Consider the following 18569-nt stretch of genomic DNA (forward strand, 5'->3'; position numbering starts at 1 on the left):
GCTCTTAGATATAATAACAGCAAAGTGTAACAGCAAAATATAATGATGTATGTTCCTGTTGATGTTTAATAGCAGATACTATTTATTTTGTAGTCCCTGTCCCAAGCATTTACATAAATTACATTTCATCTGTGCCAAAGCTCTAAAAAAAATATGTGGTATTTCCATTTTAGGAATGAGAGAACTATATAAAACTGAAAGTCAACTGGGTAGTAAATTGTAGAGCTAAAAGTTGAATCCAGTTTCTTTTGGCTCCGAAACCAGTTCTGATACAAGATACCGTTTTGATACACTACAAGATAAAGTGGCATCCTATATTCTTTATTTAAGAAGGCCCACAAGCATAAAGCATATATGTTTAATATAATATATGCAATTATATTTTAGAGAGAGTACAGAGTTGCCTTTTTAAAGAATAAGACTGTATGCATCGCTTGCCAACCCCAAACCTCCAGGTAAACCCAACTTTCTGTTTCAAATACTTATTCTTAGACTCCTGAACATAGCTGGAGATAATTACCTACTGGCTCTGATTGGCTCTGCACAAATTCCAAGTTTTGCAGCTTAGCCCTCAGTGGCTCTTTGCAAGACTTTTACTCCTGTAGTTATTACCAGTTGCATCCTCCACAACCATGGTTTGAAACTTTCTTTATTCTCCTGAAGTTCCCAACCCTACCCTACTCTTCTTCACTCGTAGCAGACCCCCTCTTACCTCATCAAGAAAGTGGAGATCTTTTATCTTGAAATCCTATAGCTTTTCTTTTTTTGATCTTCTTTAAACTCTTATTTACTGCAACACCCCTTCCCTTCAAACTTCCTGTATCCAAATTGATCAATCCTTTGAGAATAATCAGATTTCTTGATAGCCACATGTCTGCCCCAACCTACAAGTGACACATAGTTTTTCTTCTTCCTTAATGTCCATCTTCCATAAAATTTGTTTTTACTTCTTTGTTACTTTCCACCAGTTTCTAGCTGTTTATGTATATGGGTTATACTTCTTCTATGAAGTCCCTGAAGAAACGATCTCTATATAATTTGTATTCATATTCGTCACTGCCTAATATTTAACATATTATTAAGTTTTTATTGAGTAAGTAACTTTGATAAAATTAGAACTATAATAATGCAGTAACAATTTCTTGAAAAATAGGCAATGATTAAAAACAAATTTATAGATTTTCCGGAGCACAATGGAAACTGAGAAACCTCAAGGAAAATTGATTTTTTTTTTTCAACTTTTGAGCTAGCTTTATAGTCACTGATCAGACATTAAATGGAATATCTGTTGTGGAAGGAAGAAAGACTCACAGGTGTGTAAAGGAGTGTCAAGCATATTCTGAGGGTATTGTCACAGTATTGTTTGTTGAATTTTTAGTAACATTGTACTATTATGTGGTTGTGTGATCTTACTCTGGGTTATAAAATGAAAGTATTTTAACTTTTTAAAACACGTTCCATCAGACAAGAGAATTAGCATTTAATTTCTGCATTATTGTGTGACTGTAACAAAAAATACCACTAAGGAGGACTTAAAAAAAGGTATTAGTTTTTGTCATCTTGAACTCAACATAGGCCTCATTTCTTAAAATGCACTTAAATTATTATTTCATATAAACTTATATCAGGAAATAAAAAATATTTTGTATAGTTCAAAATGTTTCTGTTTTGTTACAGGCAACTGTTAAATCTAAGAAAGCTACAGATACCTATAAACTCTATGTGGAAAAATATGCATTAGGAAAAGCTGATTTTGAACAGAAAATGACAGAAACAGCTCAGGTTGGTATTTTTAAGGCTTTAAATCTAAAACAGGATATTTGTGTTTATTGTTTGTAAATTATAATAAATTATATTAGTGATAAAAATAATATAATTTTTCTGTCATAAAATTTTTTAGTATTAAAAAATGTTAAAATGCACAATCTCAGTGTTTTAATAATGCTGTTTTAAAAATATACATCTTGTTTTGGAGATTGAAGACCAAGAATCAATAGTTATAATATCATAAGGGATTATTCAGATTGACTAGAATGTTTAAGGAGCATTGGAGAAAATGAGGACATTGGTAGATGATGAAGACAGTAATGATTATGTATGGGTTTTAAAATTGACTTAAGAAGAAAACTGGAAATGACTCAGTGCTGAGGATATAGTGGTTAACAAAACAGTCAAGAATCCCTGCTCTCATAGAACTTCCATTTTAGTAAGGGAAGACAGACAATCAGTTAAAAAACGTCTGTCTCGGGCTTCCCTGGTGGCGCAGTGGTTGAGAGTCCGCCTGTCAATGCAGGGGACACGAGTTTGTGCCCCGGTCCGGGAAGATCCCACATGCCGCAGAGTGGCTGGGCCCGTGAGCCATGGCCGCTGAGCCTGTGCGTCCAGAGCCTGTGCTCCGCAACGGGAGAGGCCACAACAGTGAGAGCCCCGCATACCGGGGGAAAAAAAAAAAATCTGTCTCTGTAAGCTTGGGATAAATTATATTCAATTTGATGTTCTTAGAGCCTTAGTTAAAGGCCTAGATTTAAGATGGGTGCCTTTTATGAATTATACGCAAAACTTCTACCTTCACCTCTTGTCCTCTTTTCTTGTTTTGTTTTTCTCCTTAGCACCTGTCATCATCTGACACCATGCATTTAATTTACTGTGTCAGACAGGATAGGATGGTATGCTGCTGTGACAGAGAACCCCCAAAATCTCAGTGGCTTACAATAGCAAGTGTTTATTTTTTATCATGCTACTTGTTCATCATGGCTTAGCTCTTCACTCTGGCCCTGAGGCTGGTGGAAGAACCTCTTCTTAGAACATTCTTAGTCATCATGTTCGAGGGGCTAGAAATATGGTGAGGCACACTGGCTCTTCCACCCACATATTTTGTTGTCTGTCTTCCCCCCACTAAAATATAAGTTCTGTAAGAGCAGGGATTGATTTGTTTACTGCTGTCTCCTCAGCACTTAAAACAGTTTTCAGCTCATGGTAGACACTCTGTAAGTGTGAAGAAGGACCATGAGTCTGACTTTGTGGATTCTAGGGAGTCTTCTTGCTTGGAGTGGTGAATGATTCACACCTCAGAAACAGACGGCTTGCGTGCTTGTGTGCAGGCATCATGCATCCATCTGTACTTACCATGCTGTGGGCACTGTGCTAGACGCTGGGTGTATACAATATATATGTAAATAAAACAAATCCTCTCTGCTCTACATGGAGTATACAGTGTAGGGGAGGGAGACAGACATTAAATATATGCTTAAATATAAAGTTACAAATTACTAGAAATGTTACAAAGGAAAAGAACAAGCTTCCATGGGATAGAATAATGGGGTTGACCTAATTTGGATTAGGGAGTTAACGAAAGTCCATTTTGGAGAAGTAACATTTAAAACTGAGACTTGAAGCATCAGTAAGAGACTCATTCTAGGGCAGGAGTGTTCTAGGCATTGGAGACCATGGATGTGAAGACCCAGATGTGTAAAAGAGAGATCACATTCTAGAAAGTAAAAAATGCTTACTGAAACTGAGTAAGGAGAGATGGTGGTTAGAAATGAGGTTAAAGAGATAATCAAGGACCAGGCTTTAGTAAGGGTTTAGGTTTTCTTCCAAGAGCAGTTGGAATACATTGAAGAGCTGTATGCAGGGACGTGACAGGATATGGTCTGCATTTTTAAAGCTAATTCTGACAGTTTCATGAAGAATGAATTATAGTGAGGCCAAAGGAGAATCAAGAGTCCAATTTGGGGCTTCCCTGGTGGCGCAGTGGTTGAGAGTCCGCCTGCCAATGCAGGGGACACGGGTTCGTGCCCCGGTCCGGGAAGATCCCACATGCCGCGGAGCGGCTGGGCCCGTGAGCCATGGCCGGGCCCGTGAGCCTGCGCGTCTGGAGCCTGTGCTCCGCAACGGGAGAGGCCACAACAGTGAGAGGCCCGCGTACTACCAAAAAAAAAAAAAAAAAAAAGAGTCCAATTTGGAAGGCAGTATCATAGTCCAGTGAGAAGGATGAGGGTCAGTGTGGTGGCCTTGTAGAAGGAGACAAGTGAATGCATTTGGAGATGGCAGGGGTAGGGTGAATGGGAGAATTCTAAAGGGATTCAAGATCTCTTCCAGGTTTTGGCTTGTAAGCCTATGTGTATAGTGATGAATGGCAAAGGCTAGATGAAGAGCTGTTAGTTTGAGGGATCGGAAGAGCATGAGATGCTCAGTTTTGAACATGTTAATTTTGAGCTGTGTATACCTAAGTGGAGACATCAAATGGGCAGTTTTGGAGGCTGTAAGTAATCTTGCCTGGACATAATATTCACATCCCTTATCCACAATTCTGAATTCCAAAAGCTCTGAAAACCAAGAATCTTTTTCCTGGAACTCAGTTGGCAGCAAAACTTGAACCGATGTGAGGCTAATTTGTAGTCTCTTTATCCTACTTAGACTGAATATACATGTTTTCCTTTAGTGTTTGATAAACAGATGCCACTGCAGATCCTGTTGGTAGTATTATGAGATATATGGTAACACCACGTTATCTTTATTTTTAAAAATCCAAAATATTTAAATTCCAAAACAGCTGGTCCCAAAGGTTTTGAATAAAGGATTGGGACTTTATAAAATAGGGGCTGGACAGTACACACAGCCATAATGACATCACCTTTGGATAGAGTGTGGGGAAATAATGGCCAAGCTCTGAGAGGTTCATCATTGTCAGTTTGGGAGAGGAAGAGATGCTGAAACCCAAGTAGGAGAAGCCAGAGAAGGAATAAAACTGGGAAATGTAATGTCATGGCAGCTCGGAAATGATAATGTTTCAAGAAGGGTTTAGTTGTGTTAAATGAGGCTCCATCTCTAGTGAGATAAAACGTTTCAATTTCTATAGCAACTGAGGTCATTGTAGACTTCAGCAAGTTCTCTTTTATCTTTTAAATCATTAGGAACACTCATTTATAAGGCAGTTATTATTGATTTGTTAATTTCCTATCAAAATGATTAATTTCTGTCAGTGAAAATGTTTGCCTTTCAGTTATTTAATTTGAAAAAACAAATTAGAATTTGTTAGAGTCAGTGTTTTTTTTTGTGTTTTTTTGTTTTTTTCTTTCTGTGGTACGCGGGCCTCTCACTGCTGTAGCCTCTCCCGTTGCGGCCATGGCTCATGGGCCCAGCCGCTCCGCGGCAAGTGGGATCTTCCCGGACCGGGGCACGAACCCATGTCCCCTGCATCGGCAGGTGGACTCTCAACCACTGTGCCACCAGGGAAGCCCAGAGTCAGTGTTTTTTGTTTGTATATATTACCTTATAAAGAATCTTCAGCACTCATCTTTCCCTCTCCTTATCTCTTTCTGCTTCCTCATTACATTTTTTCAAATTGCATTTTAACTGTTTATCTTGCCAGTTCCAAGATGGAAACATTAATTTGTTTGAGCAGATGTTTAACCATGGTGCTTTTAAAGTTGATGGTATACTGTGCTGATGTGTATGTGTGTTCTCTCGCATGTTCCCTCTTTGTCTCTCTCTGTCTGTCACACACGCACAACTGTAGGACAGGTGAACTTTTGTTTCTTGATAGACAGTAGACTTTATTTTGGGTTATTTAGAAGGGAAAAGAATTCTTTTGCTTCTCTACTTTCCTTTTGTTCCAGGCCAAGCGGGTTGACTTAATCCTAGTGGGAAGGGGCCTGTCAATCTAGTGAGAATGAAATTTGGGTGGCAGGACATATATTTACCTGGGGTGAAAGAAGTTAGAATTTACTTGGAGTACTTGTGATGTAAGTTTTTGCATTTGAGTTGAGAATAAGCATTATTAAAATTGTGACTCTGTGCTTATGCTTTTCACCACTGTCAGTTAATGACACTTAAAAAACTTGAAACAGTAGGGAGATTTTGTTTACTTTGAACAGTTAGATGGCTAGTTCAAGGAAATTTGAGATTTGCTTGAGCAACACCCTCAGATTAAGGAGTTTTAGTATTAGAGTGCTTTTCTATACCTCTCCTGGCTGACAAAATTGTACTTTTTAAAAAATCTAATATAACAGTACATATGAACACAGTGGATTTGAAATTGCAAGGAGGAAGAACTCTGATTTGTTCAAGAAGATTTATTCATTTATATTCAAACACTTGATACTATATTCCCATTGCTGAATAACTCTGAACTTATTTCGTAGTCACTAATTTTGAGGAATTCTGATATTTAGCAGTCCTCCCACCAAAAATAAAGCACAGTTTCAAGATTGTAGCTGAATCATGCTTTTAGTTTCTGTTTGGCTTCATGCTTCAAGATATTTCTCAATTATTAAGGATCTGACTTATTCAATGTAGGTGTTTCAAAAGAGAATAAGAAGAAGGCACAAGTTTCCTTGGAATTAGGGATCATCCATTTGAAATTAGTGCCTGTTTGACCAAGCTTTCCTGGATTTGGGACTACCTGTCTATGAGAAAATATCTTGTTCATTAAATTGCAGAAATTTAAGCAGAGGGTGAATTCTTATAATATGAACGTAAAATAGGATCATGCTTCTCCTGAATGTTCCTCAGTTCTTAAGGGTAATTCAGGATCTTGCAGTATTGGTATTCTCATTGGACTTGGTCAGAATTAGTCAAGACAAGCACTCTATTTTAACTCATCATTCCTCATGAATAAAATGGATTTAAGTTTTTGGACTTTGTTGCATTACTGCCAAAACTAATTTCACCATAATTGATTTTTTTTTAGAAGTTCAGACCCTTTACACAAATATAGACATGATTATTTGGCTTAGTGATTTCTGATCACGTAACTCAGTGCTGAAGAAAATTGGACATTAAATATGGGGTGAGGGAATTTAATTTGATAAACTAGGGAAAAATAGCAAACATTTAGGCCTGCTCCTTAGAACTGATGTAATTTGGCAAGAAAGTGGGTAATCAGGTTTGTGCACTGGAAATGACAAATGTATTTTTGTTTGAAAATGACTAGTTCAACATTTCCCAAATCCTGTTTTGAGGAATATTATTGTTCTGTGAGATATTAATAGATATTCAGAGAAGAAGAAAAAAGGGTTGTATGGTCAAAGAAATTTGGAACACACTGGGTTAAGCAGAGTGAAACAAGTTTTGATACTTTAGTATTTCTCAGTTACTTCAGTTTTTAATACATTTATTGTGAAGCCAAGTCTAGCAGTGGTTTTCTTCCTGGGGAGTAAATATCAGAATAACCTGGGATTTTTTTTCCAAACAACATTCTTACCTCTTTCCAGCCCATTGCCTAAGTAGTCATGGAGGATCTATTTGTTTTATAGTTTGAAAACATTCTCCAGGTCATCTGAATCATCTCTACCTTCAGTTGAGAACTGCTGGGACAGAGTATACATACAGGCTTTCCCAGATTTCTTTGACCATAGACTGTCTCTTTTGGAGACTATGTATTAACATTTCCAGAATTAGACCTTTTTGAAAGTCTATGGGCTAGATTGTAAAGTCTTAAGAAGTAAACTGTAGTTTTAGCTCTGCAAACTAATTGTTTCTCAGTTTTTGAAATACTTGGTTTTTTGACACTATTCTCTTCTGGGTCTCCTTCTAATTTTCTGGCCATGATTATAGATTTTAATTTGTGGTATCTTCTGATTCTGAAAAAGTCATATTTGCCTGAGAAATGATGTAACAAAAAGTTAACTTTTTTCAATGCTGTATTTTTCGATGCATTGTTAAATATTAATGATAACTTGACAAATTTGGTTAGCTGTATTAAGATGACTTCTAAAAAGTGTTTTGATTTCAGAATATATCTGTGTGTGTGTAATTTTTTATATTCGCTACCCAGAAATTTCAAGATATTGAAGAAACTCATCTCATTCATATAAAAGAAATTATAGGATCCTTGTCAAATGCTATAAAGGAAATTCATTTACAAATAGGCCAGGTACGTTTTTACTTTTATTGAACTGATTCATGAGAATTTTATGTTCACTTCTGACTCTAAAAATCATAACTCATAACATGATACTGAATTATTTCAGGTAAAGAATATGTATTTACATGTATTAAATACAGAATAACCTGGATTTTACCATCCTATGAAGGATGATAATTTAAATTAATTATGGAGTTAAAATTCTGAAGTTAACAATTTTTGAATATTTCTTTATTACAAAGTTTTACTATTTTAAAATTTAGCATAGCAACTTCAATAAGTTATAGAGCTTGTGCTTAGAAAATTTCCAAAAATATAAAAGTGCCTTAACGATGACATTTGGGGTGCATTGAAATATAGTAGAGAAAGATGAATTCTGTTATTCTTGGTTACTAAAATTCTAATACTATTTTCATTGCTGTATAAGTTTTATTTATCGTAAGATTTATGTCCCTAAAACACTCAAAGATAGGAAGAGGACACTGCCTTGACTTCTAAGGCTGTGAGACCGTACGTTAAGGGTTCATGTAAAAAGTGGTTTGTATCCATAGATCTACTAACAGAATTAGGTAACAGAGCATATTAGGCAAATGAAAGTTCTTAAACGCTCTGGGTCAAAAAATATATATTTTGGTATAATGAATTTTAATTGTTTTGTGGAAGTTTTGTCTGAAATACAGTAAGAATATTTATGGAAAGTGAAAAAAATTTATCTTTATTTCATTTTAATAGGTCCATGAAGAATTTATGAATAACATGGCTAACACTACAGTTGAAAGCTTGATACAAAAATTTGCTGAGTCAAAAGGCACTGGGAAGGAAAGACCTGGTAAGATGACAAACTTTGCAAGGAAACATATTCACATTTCCCATCCAGTAACAAATGTGTTTGCCTTTAAATTCCAAAATTGCAAAATGGAGCTTGGGAGATACTTAAAAATCTGTGTGAAATCTCAGATATCATTTACTTTGTGTCTGATGGTATGTTAGGTTTTTGTTTTGACCTTCAGTAGTTAATAATTTAGTACTACTTAAAGTGGTTATCATACCTTTACTAAATTAATATATTACAGTTTATATTTTCAAAAGTAGAGTTAGCAACAGAAGCCCATTTTAACGAGACAAAGAGTGGGAGAGAATATTAAGCCCTCAGAGCATTGAGGCCAGTGGAGAACATTTCGTAAAATTTAATAACTTTTTTCTTTCCTCATTCACATATATATTCAACAAATTTATTTATTGGGTGCTAATAGTATTCTGGGTACCATTTTAGACACTGGGGAATATACCAGTGACTATAGGCATCCTGGCTCCTATTTTATGAACAAATGATTATGGGTTTCCTTAATCTTACTTTTAATAAGCATGTTATGTTATATCAAATATAATAAGCACCATTCTCTTCTCCTGCTCAGCATACTTACAGTCTTCTAGATTTGTTTTGTTTTGTTTTGTTTTATTTATTTTTGGCTGCACTGGGTCTTCATTGCTGCGCACAGGCTTTTCTCTAGTTGCGGCGAGTGAGGTCTACTCTTTGTGGTGCACGGGCTTCTCACTGCGGTGGCTTCTCTTGTTGCTGAACGTGGGCTCTAGGCATGTGGGCTTCAGTAGTTGCAGCACGCGGACTCAGTAGTTGCAACACGTGGGCCATAGAGCATGCGGGCTTCAGTAGTTGCGGCACGTGGGCTCAGTAGTTGCGGTGCACAGGCTCTAGGGTGTGTAGGCTTCAGTAGTTGTGGTGCGCAGGCTCAGTAGTTGTGGCGCACAGGCTTAGTTACTCCACGGCATGTGGGATTTTCCCGGACCAGGGATCGAACCCAGGTCCTCTGTGTTGGCAGGCAGATTCTCAACCACTGTGCCACCAGGGAAGTCCCAAGTCTTCTAGATTTCTTGAATCTATTGGTTACTCTACCATATTCGTGCAAGATACTTGTTTTCATTCCACAGGTAAAAATTATTCAGTCCAGTAAAGAAGTTAAAGTATAGTTTAGAATTCAGAAAAATGAATATGTGATTTGTAGAGAAGTCTGGGAGCCATTTTTCTTCAGTGCAGTTCACAGCTAAGGCTTGAAACCTAAATCATCTTCACTTCCTTTTTCACACGTTTCGTTAAGTTTCAAATTGTATTGTTTCAATTCCATTAGTATTTTTCCCTTCAGACCTTCCTTCTTACCTACCTCATTGAATACAGCAGCAGGTTTCTAAATACTGGCACAGTAGAGATTTCTCTAGTCTGTTTTACATGTTGTAGCACATTAATGGTTTGGGTATATAATTATGAACTCATAATGGCATTACTCATAAATCTTTGACTTTTCATTATAGACAGAATGAAATTTAGATTCTGGACTTAGATTCAAAGCTTTTTGGGATCTGCCCTTGCCCAATCTTTTTTTTTTTTTAATAGATTTATTTATTTATCTATTTATTTTTGGCTGCGTTGGGTCTTCATTGCTGCGTGCAGGCTTTCTCTAGTTGTGGCGAGCAGGGGCTACTCCTGGTTGCGGTGCGTGGGCTTCTCATTGCAGTGGCTTCTCTTGTTGCAGAGCACGGGCTCTAGGCGTGCGTGCTTTAGTTGCTGTGGCTCAAAGGCTCTAGAGCGCAGCCTTAGTAGTTGTGGCGCACGGGCTTAGTTGCTCTGCGGCATGTGGGATCTTCCTGGACCAGGTCTCAAACCTATGTCTCCTGCATTGGCAGGCGGATTTTTAACCACTGCGCCAACAGGGAAGCCCCTGCCCTTGTCCAATCTTTAGTCTTACTTGCCATTTTTCTTTTCTGGCACCCTCCATTGCAGCCAACCTGAATCGCTTGTTGTTTCCTATCCATACCCCGCTTTTGCCCTTGGTACCTTAGTTGCCCTTACGTCTGCTCTAGAAAATGCTATATCCCACTCATTTTTCAAATGAATAAATTCTTAAAAAGCCAGGTCATGTGTTACTTCCACCATCAGACAGAGAACTTTGTACCTTTTTTTGGCGTTGTTGTCTACCTTAAATTTTAGTAATTGTGCTTTTATGAAGAAAAGTTCTGTTTTTGATTCATGTGTTTATCTTTATTATGTGTAAACAGTACATTTTTGTTGAATGAATGAACAGATGGGCATATATGGTAAGGTTAGCATGTTAAAGAGGTTGGAATGGATGGATTTGCTATTAGATAAGTCTTGGTGAAGGAATAGTAAGTAATTATGGTTAAATTTAGTGAATACTTACTTTGTGCCATGTACTATGTCAACTGCTTTGCAGGCAAACTTTGATCTTCAGGAACTCTTTGAAGTAGGTACTGTTATTCCCATTTTACAGATGATGGAGATATTGAGAGGTTAAATTACTTGCCAAAGCTAAGTACATGCCAGAATACTGGGATTAAATTTCAGGATCCTTGACCTCAAGGCCCATGCTTTGGAGAAATTAGAAAAGAACTACCTAAATTTACATATGTAGGAGAATGAGGATGCTGAGATACATAACTACAAAATAGCGTGAAACCCTAAAATTCATTGTAAAGATTAAATTGTAAGTGAAAACCAGTTAAGAGAGGTAAAAACAATTGAAGAATTTTTATATAGAGCATTTAGAAGTATTGATAGAATAAAAGCAAATGTGTATTGGCTGGTTAAAAATGCCTTAGACAGAACTGAATAAGGTTGATAGATTGTATCATTATCAGTATCCTGTTTGTGACATTGTATTGTAGTTTTGCAAAATGTTATCATTGCAGGAAACTGGGCAAAGTATACAAGGAATCTTGCTGTATTTCTTTTCTTTTTTCTTTTTTTAGAACTGTACTGTGGATCTACAATTATCTCAAGAAAAAGTTCAGTTACTTTCTTATCTGTGGTGTAGCACACTACTTAGCCCTGTGGTTTGTGGTCTATTCTTTACTACCCGTGAGACCTATAAGCCTCAGTACCCTCATCTATAAAGTGAGGATAATAATAGTACCTACCTCATGGGGTGGTTGTGAGGTTTTTATTGAGTACTTAATAAATGGTATTTTCTAAAAATTAATACATACCTGATTAATAGTTAGCTACTCTTGGTTATTGTTTATAAATTTAAATTTAATGGCCTTAAGATATATGGCATGTAGAAAATTTCTGTAACTAAATGGTAAGAGGGAAGTGAAGATTGTGGTGACATGGACTTTCCTAGAATTACTGAACCCAGAATTAGGTGACTGTTTCAGGCTGACTGTTGACATTGTGTATATGTGACTGATTTTCAAAATAAGTGATCCTAGAACTAATTTAAGGGGAAAAAAGGGAGTGGTGTGGGTGTGGAATGGAAAGAATAAGTATTACTTCTCCAGTTGACTTGTGGGTGAAGAGTTACAGCTCTTTCGTACATATTTGTTCTATTTATGTCACTAGAGGGGAGTCCATTACAGTGATGGAAATTTTGTGTTTCTCAGAAAAATAACACGTGATTGTGGATTTTGTTTTGTAAGAAGTATTCTAACCTTGAGTTGTATATACTATTTTACTGTTAACATTTTTTTCTCCTGTTTTGTAAGGGCTCCCTCTGGTGGATGAGTTCCTCTGTAAACTGGTTTTAGGCCTACGGGATACACATTTTAAAAAGAAAACAAGAGGCCCAGTTCTTTAAAAACTTTGTATAACTGAAAGTTAACCTATTTCTCTTGCACTGAAAAATTTCTTTAGTCAGTTATCTGTTGAGATATATAACCTCTAACTTTATGTCTTCAGTTCTCCTATGTAAATCAAACACTTTGAGAGCATTAATTTTTTTTCCTATTCATTGAGACTATTTTATACTAATTATATGTAGTGTCATTTTTGTCATTACTTTTTTTTATTGAGATATAAGTGACGTATAACATTGTATTAGCTTTAAGGTATGTAACATAATGACTTGATATATGTATGTAATGCAAAATGATTACCAAAGTAAGTTTAGTTAACATCTATTCCCACACATAGTTAAAAATTTTTTTTTCTTGTGTTAAGAACTTTTAAGGACTACAGTTGGCCCTGTCTGTCCGAGGATTCCACATCCACGGATATGGAGGGCTGACTGCATTATGCCATGTAAGGGACTTGAGCGTCTTCGAAACTTAGTATCTGCAGGGATCCTAGAACCAATTGCCTTTGGATACTGAGGGATGACTGTACTCTTTTAGCGGCTTTCAAATACATAATATAGTATTGTTTACTAAAGTCACCATGCTGTGCATTACATCTGCAGGACTTACTTTGTCTTATAACTGGAAGTGTGTATGTTTCGACCACCTTTACCCGTTTTGCCTAGTGGGGGACACCCCCCATCTGTACTCTGTATCTGTAAGTCCAGGTTTTTTTTAGATTCCACATGTAAGTGAGATCATACAATATTTGTCTTTCTCTGACTTATTTCACTTAGCATAATGCCCTCAAGGTCCATCTGTGCTGTCACAAACGGCAGGATTTCCTTCCTTTTTATGGCTGAATATTTTGTTTGTATGTGTGTGTGTATATATACACACACACACATATATATATGTATATATAGACACACACCGTATTTTCTTTATCCATTCATCTGTCAGTAGACAGGTTGTTTCCATGCCTTTGCTATTATAAATAATGCCACACTGAACATGGTAGTGCAGATATTTTTTTGAGATGGTGATTTTTCTTCAGATAAATATGCAGAAGTGGAATTGCTAGATCATATGGTAGTTCTATTTTTAATTTTTTGAGGAACCTCCAGACTGTTTTTGTCGTTACTTTTTCAGTGTTGTAGTGCCTTGCCTTCTGGAATTTGAGTCACTTTAAGTGTATGCTTTGAGTATATCAAAGCACCTGTGGTCTGAAACAGTCATGAATAAACAGGTGTTTTCTAATTTTGAATGTCTTGTTATGTTCTAACAACATTATCCTAGTATTTCTACCCATTCTCATATGTTTTAGTTGTAAAAGGAGATTAAAATCCATATTTTTGAAATTTCCTGTTTTACAGTCATTCCGCTAATTTCACTGTATACTTTTCATAGAAGTTAAGCAAGTTTCCATTTATAAGAAACAAGGATAGATAACTTAAAAAGTTGGTAGGCCATTGTCTAATATGTTTAAATAAAATATTTTTTTGCAGAGTTTATTTATATTTTCATTATATGATAATATAAGTTTATAGCTTCCATTTGAGGACTTCCAGGGACTATAATGTGTTTAAAGATACAAATAGAAAAAGCCCCAGAAAGGTAGACATAAAATATTGAAACAGCCAACCACAAAGAGAAAGGGAAAAATGAGATTCTTGTGGTCAGACTGGCTAAATGTGAAATTAATTTATTAGTTTAGATATTTGGAATATTCTAGCTTCTACATTAGGTATATTATTTTAAAGTATGGGGGTGGTGGTGGCAGTGGGATGAATTGGGAGATTGGGGTTGGCATATATACACTAATATGTATAAAATAGATAACCAATAACCTGCTGTATAAAAAAAATAAAATTCAAAAAAAGTGAAAAGAGATTAGATCAGTGGTTACCAGTGTCAGGGGGACAGGGGGTGTGGGGCTGGGGAACTGAATGCAGGTGGTCAAAAGGTACGAACTTTCAGTTATAAGATAAATAAGTCTTGGGGATGTAATGCACAAGATGATGACTCTGGCTAACACTGCAGCATGGTGTATCTGTAAGTTGCTAAGGGAGTAATCCCTAAAAGGTCTCACCACAAGGGAAACAATTGGGGGGATTAACTGTATGAGGAGATGAATATTAACTAAATTTATTGTGGCAGTCATTTCACAGTATACGTATGTCAGGTCATTATGTGGTATAACAGACTTATACAGAGCTGTATGTCAATTACATCTCAATAAAAATGGGAAATAAAAGAAAAAAGAATAAAGTATAGGGTACAAGTATATAGATTAAAAAAAAAAAAAACAAAAAAACTAGTGATCATCTTTCCAGACCCCTCAAGGATTAAGAGTAATGCCAAACCTATAAATGGAACCTCCTTCCACTCCCTCCATGAATTTTTTTTTTTTAATTCAGAGGAGTAGAAACCCTTTCGTAGAAAGCAAAATTAAAAATAGCCAAGAAGATCAAAGACCCACAAACCACACCAGATATTTTGTGATTACTTGGTTTTTCTATTTGATAGCAAGTGGGGATGACTAGAGAAAGAGAAAAGAAGAATGGATGATGATTAGTGAAGAGGATAATGTAGATTAGCCCACATAGAGTAAAAGAGGAGAACTCCCAAAGAAAATAACACAGAGAAGCTTCACTTTATGAAGGAGTACACCTTCACCTGTTGCGTCCTAACCACCTAGGACAGAGGCATAGAACTCTGCCCTGTGGGACGCATATGCCTCCTGATAGTGATTATCTTTTAGAGCAGGAGTCTGCAGACTGTGGCCACCGAGCCACATTGAGCTTTGCCTCTTTTTTGAGGCCTACAGCAAAGAATGATTGGCAGTGGGGTGGGGGCGGGGGCGGGGACGGGACAGTATTTTGTGATACATAAAATTGTAAAATTCAGATATCAGCATCCATGAAAGTTTTTTTGAACACAGCCACACTTGTTTATGTACTGTCTGTGACTGCTTTCACACTACAACAGCAGAGGTCACTAGTTGTGACAGACTTTATGACCTACAATGTCCAAAATATTTACCATCTTGACTTTTTACAGAAGACCTTTGCCTAACTCTTTGTTAGGGAATGTACTTCTTGTGTAGTATAGTAGCAGGTATGTCATAATACGTTAGAATTGTGAAGCTCATAACAATATGTAATCTTTTTTCAAAAGTTGATTCTGCTGTTCTTCTTGGATTCAGAAATCATTTAATCTGATATCCTGCACTAACTACATCTGCAGTCGTATCACAGCACAGTAACTGATCATCATAATAAGAATCCTAAATTGTGAAGTAAAGATTAAACTGTTTTGTGCAGGCTTTAAGGAAAGCTCAGTTCATTAACTTGAAGTATAAACACTGACAAAAAAATAGAAGTAAAAAAGTAAGCTGATTACAATTTTTACATATGCATAAGAATTAGGACAGAGTTTGAGGTTTTTGCAGTACGTAAAAGAAGTTAAATCAATCTGAACTTAAAAGGAAGTTTATGGGAAAGAAACTGAGGTATCCCAAGGATTCAAAATCAGGGATATAGCCAGGCTGCAGAAGGAAACCCACACCAGTAGGAACACTAGGTATCATTTTTCCTTTATTGAGTCTCTGCATTTTACTGCTTTATTTATTTATTTATTTTTTTCTTTGCAGAATAGCTTTCTTTGCTTCTCCAGGTATATGATGTAAAGTGATCGCCTAGTAATTTCTGGGTATTTTCACTTGTTCCTTAATTGTAGCCACAGCTCAGAATTAACCCAGGTTTTTATCCCTCTTCTAGACCAGAAAGAAACTGGTCTAGGTAGTCTTGGATTGGGGTAACCTTCTTTCTAATCCAGTCTGTTCTGACTAGGTCATGGCTTCTGTACCACTCCTGAGGAAGGGGGAAGTTCCCAGAGAAAAGAGATTATAGTGAGCAGAGTATAAGCCTTAAAGGTTTCATCAGGATCACAGAAAGTGAAAACATGACTCAGTCTGGGGGTATGGAGGCAGTGTCAGATTTCCGATGTAGGAGGAGATTATATTTCACTGCCAAGATGCTGTGTTTGGAGAACTAGATGAAAATTTAGAAGGTTTAACAGTGACTGAAATTCCATGGTTGAAAACCCATTCCTTTGATTTAAGACCATGGTTCCTAAGTTTGTCTCATCACTGCTTCTCAAGCCTTGGATACCTGTGAGAATCATTCGTTGAAAATATTTTCCCTTTCCTTTTAATTTCTCTTTTTTTAAAAAAACGAACAGGGTCTTCCCTGGTGGCGCAGTGGTTAAGAATCCGCCTGCCAGATTTCGCCAGTTCTCCAGAGTCTACACAATTTTCTTCCTAACGGCACCTGCCAGAATTAGTTTCTCTTTTCTCTGCTTCCAAGGAGCTGTGCATTTATTACATCACTTGTAACACAACTTGTATCATAGTCTTTTCTATAATTGTATCCCATGTCTCCTTCACTACTGATATGCTGCTTGAAATTGGGGCAAACATGAAATTGATCTTTGTTCCCCCTTGCATCATGCTTCACACACAGTTGTCACGCTATGAACATTTAATTAAATTTATGTTGAGAGAAGTCATTAGATCATAATGGATTAAACATAGATAATTGCAAACACCACTGCCAAAGAATTAAGCCTGATACTGTGAGAAATAAATAGAATAATGTTATGGTGTCCACTTAACTCAGAATTGCTTGAATGTTTAATGAAATAGAATGTGTATGTTGTGATAAAAAACTTGAAAGAGACCTGAATATGCAACACAGATATGTTTCTCTCCACCATAAGGCAAGTGGATGAGGGAAAAATAAAGGCCAAAAAACAAAGTATTGGTTGGGTTGGATAACAGTAAAGCTGGAATACACTCTATGGTCTAATACAAGAAGAAAAAGAATGAAGATGAGACATCGGGTTTTAAAAATCTGTCTGAAATAAAAACTTTGTCAGACTAAAAAAAACAAAAACAAACAAAAAAAACAAAACAAACAAAAAAAGAATCCACCTGCCAAAGCAGGGGACATGGGTTTGAGCCCTGGTCTGGGAAGATCCCACATGCCATGGAGCAACTAAGCCTGTGTGCCACAACTACTGAGCCTGCGCTCTAGAGCCCGTGAGCCACAACTGCTGAGGCTGTGTGCCACAACTACTGAAGCCCGTGTGCCTAGAGCCCGTGCTCCGCAAAAAGTGAAGCCACCGCAGTGAGAAGCCTGTGCACCGCAATGAAGAGTAGCCCCTGCTCACCACAACTAGAGAAAGCCCACGCACAGCAATGAAGACCCAACACAGCCAAAAATAAATAAATAAATAAATAAATATATATATTTTTAAATGCTTTATAAAAAATAATAATAAAAATTTAAAAACGAACAGCCAGTGCACTATCCCAGAAATTTTGATGTCATTGGTTTAGGGTGGGTCCTTGGTATCACTATATTTTAAAACTCATCTGATTCTAACATGCAGCCATTGTTGAGAACCTGTAGCATTACATCAGTGGATGCTTGTTATAAGTGTAGACTCTCAAGCCCTACCCCAGACCTACTGAACTAGAAGCTGCACTTCAGTGAGATCCCTAGGCAGTTTGTATGTGCAGTAAAATTGGAGAAGCACTGTCTAGACTTACTGAATATCTGGCAGTGGACCCAGGGAATCCCTAGGGCTGTAGTTCTCAAAGTGTGATCCTAGGACCATCCACATCACCTGGGAGTTTGTTTAAAATGCAAATTCCTGAGCGCCAACCTAGACCTTCTGTAAAGGACACTCTGCAGGTGGGGCCCAACAATTCGTGGTTTAACAAGCCCTCCTGGTGTTTCTGATACAGGAAGCATTGCTCTAGAAGATTCAGCTAGGACTTGGGATTTGGAACCACTGGACTGAGGAAATTGTTGTTACAAGCCCGCTATTAAAATAAATACTCCTGAAATGAAGTAGCATTGATGTTGCAACTTACTTTCAAATGATTTAACAAGTGAAAGAAAAAAAAAAACTACAAGTATGAGTATGTATAGAGGGAGAAAGAGAGAGCAAATATAACAAAAAGTATTATTATCACCCCCCATAACATTCATAAAAATGGTAAGACCTAGGTTCAAAAGGGTAACTAGGCCAAGGTAATCAGCCA

At 36.8% G+C, this 18569-nt stretch overlaps 1 protein-coding gene across 1 annotated transcript in view; it reads left to right on the plus strand.

The window, feature by feature from the left end:
- FCHO2 (FCH and mu domain containing endocytic adaptor 2) overlaps nucleotides 1–18569 on the plus strand; it is a 115960-nt gene that overhangs the window by 38311 nt on the left and 59080 nt on the right. The window contains exons 6-8 of the mRNA XM_082650906.1: nucleotides 1678–1782; nucleotides 7781–7879; nucleotides 8603–8699. Coding sequence (XP_082507032.1) covers nucleotides 1678–1782; nucleotides 7781–7879; nucleotides 8603–8699 — 301 coding nt within the window. The remainder of the gene's footprint in view (nucleotides 1–1677; nucleotides 1783–7780; nucleotides 7880–8602; nucleotides 8700–18569) is intronic.

The sequence above is a fragment of the Grampus griseus genome, assembly GCF_964374135.1.
Source record: "Grampus griseus genome assembly, chromosome: 3".
Lineage (NCBI taxonomy): Eukaryota > Metazoa > Chordata > Mammalia > Artiodactyla > Delphinidae > Grampus > Grampus griseus.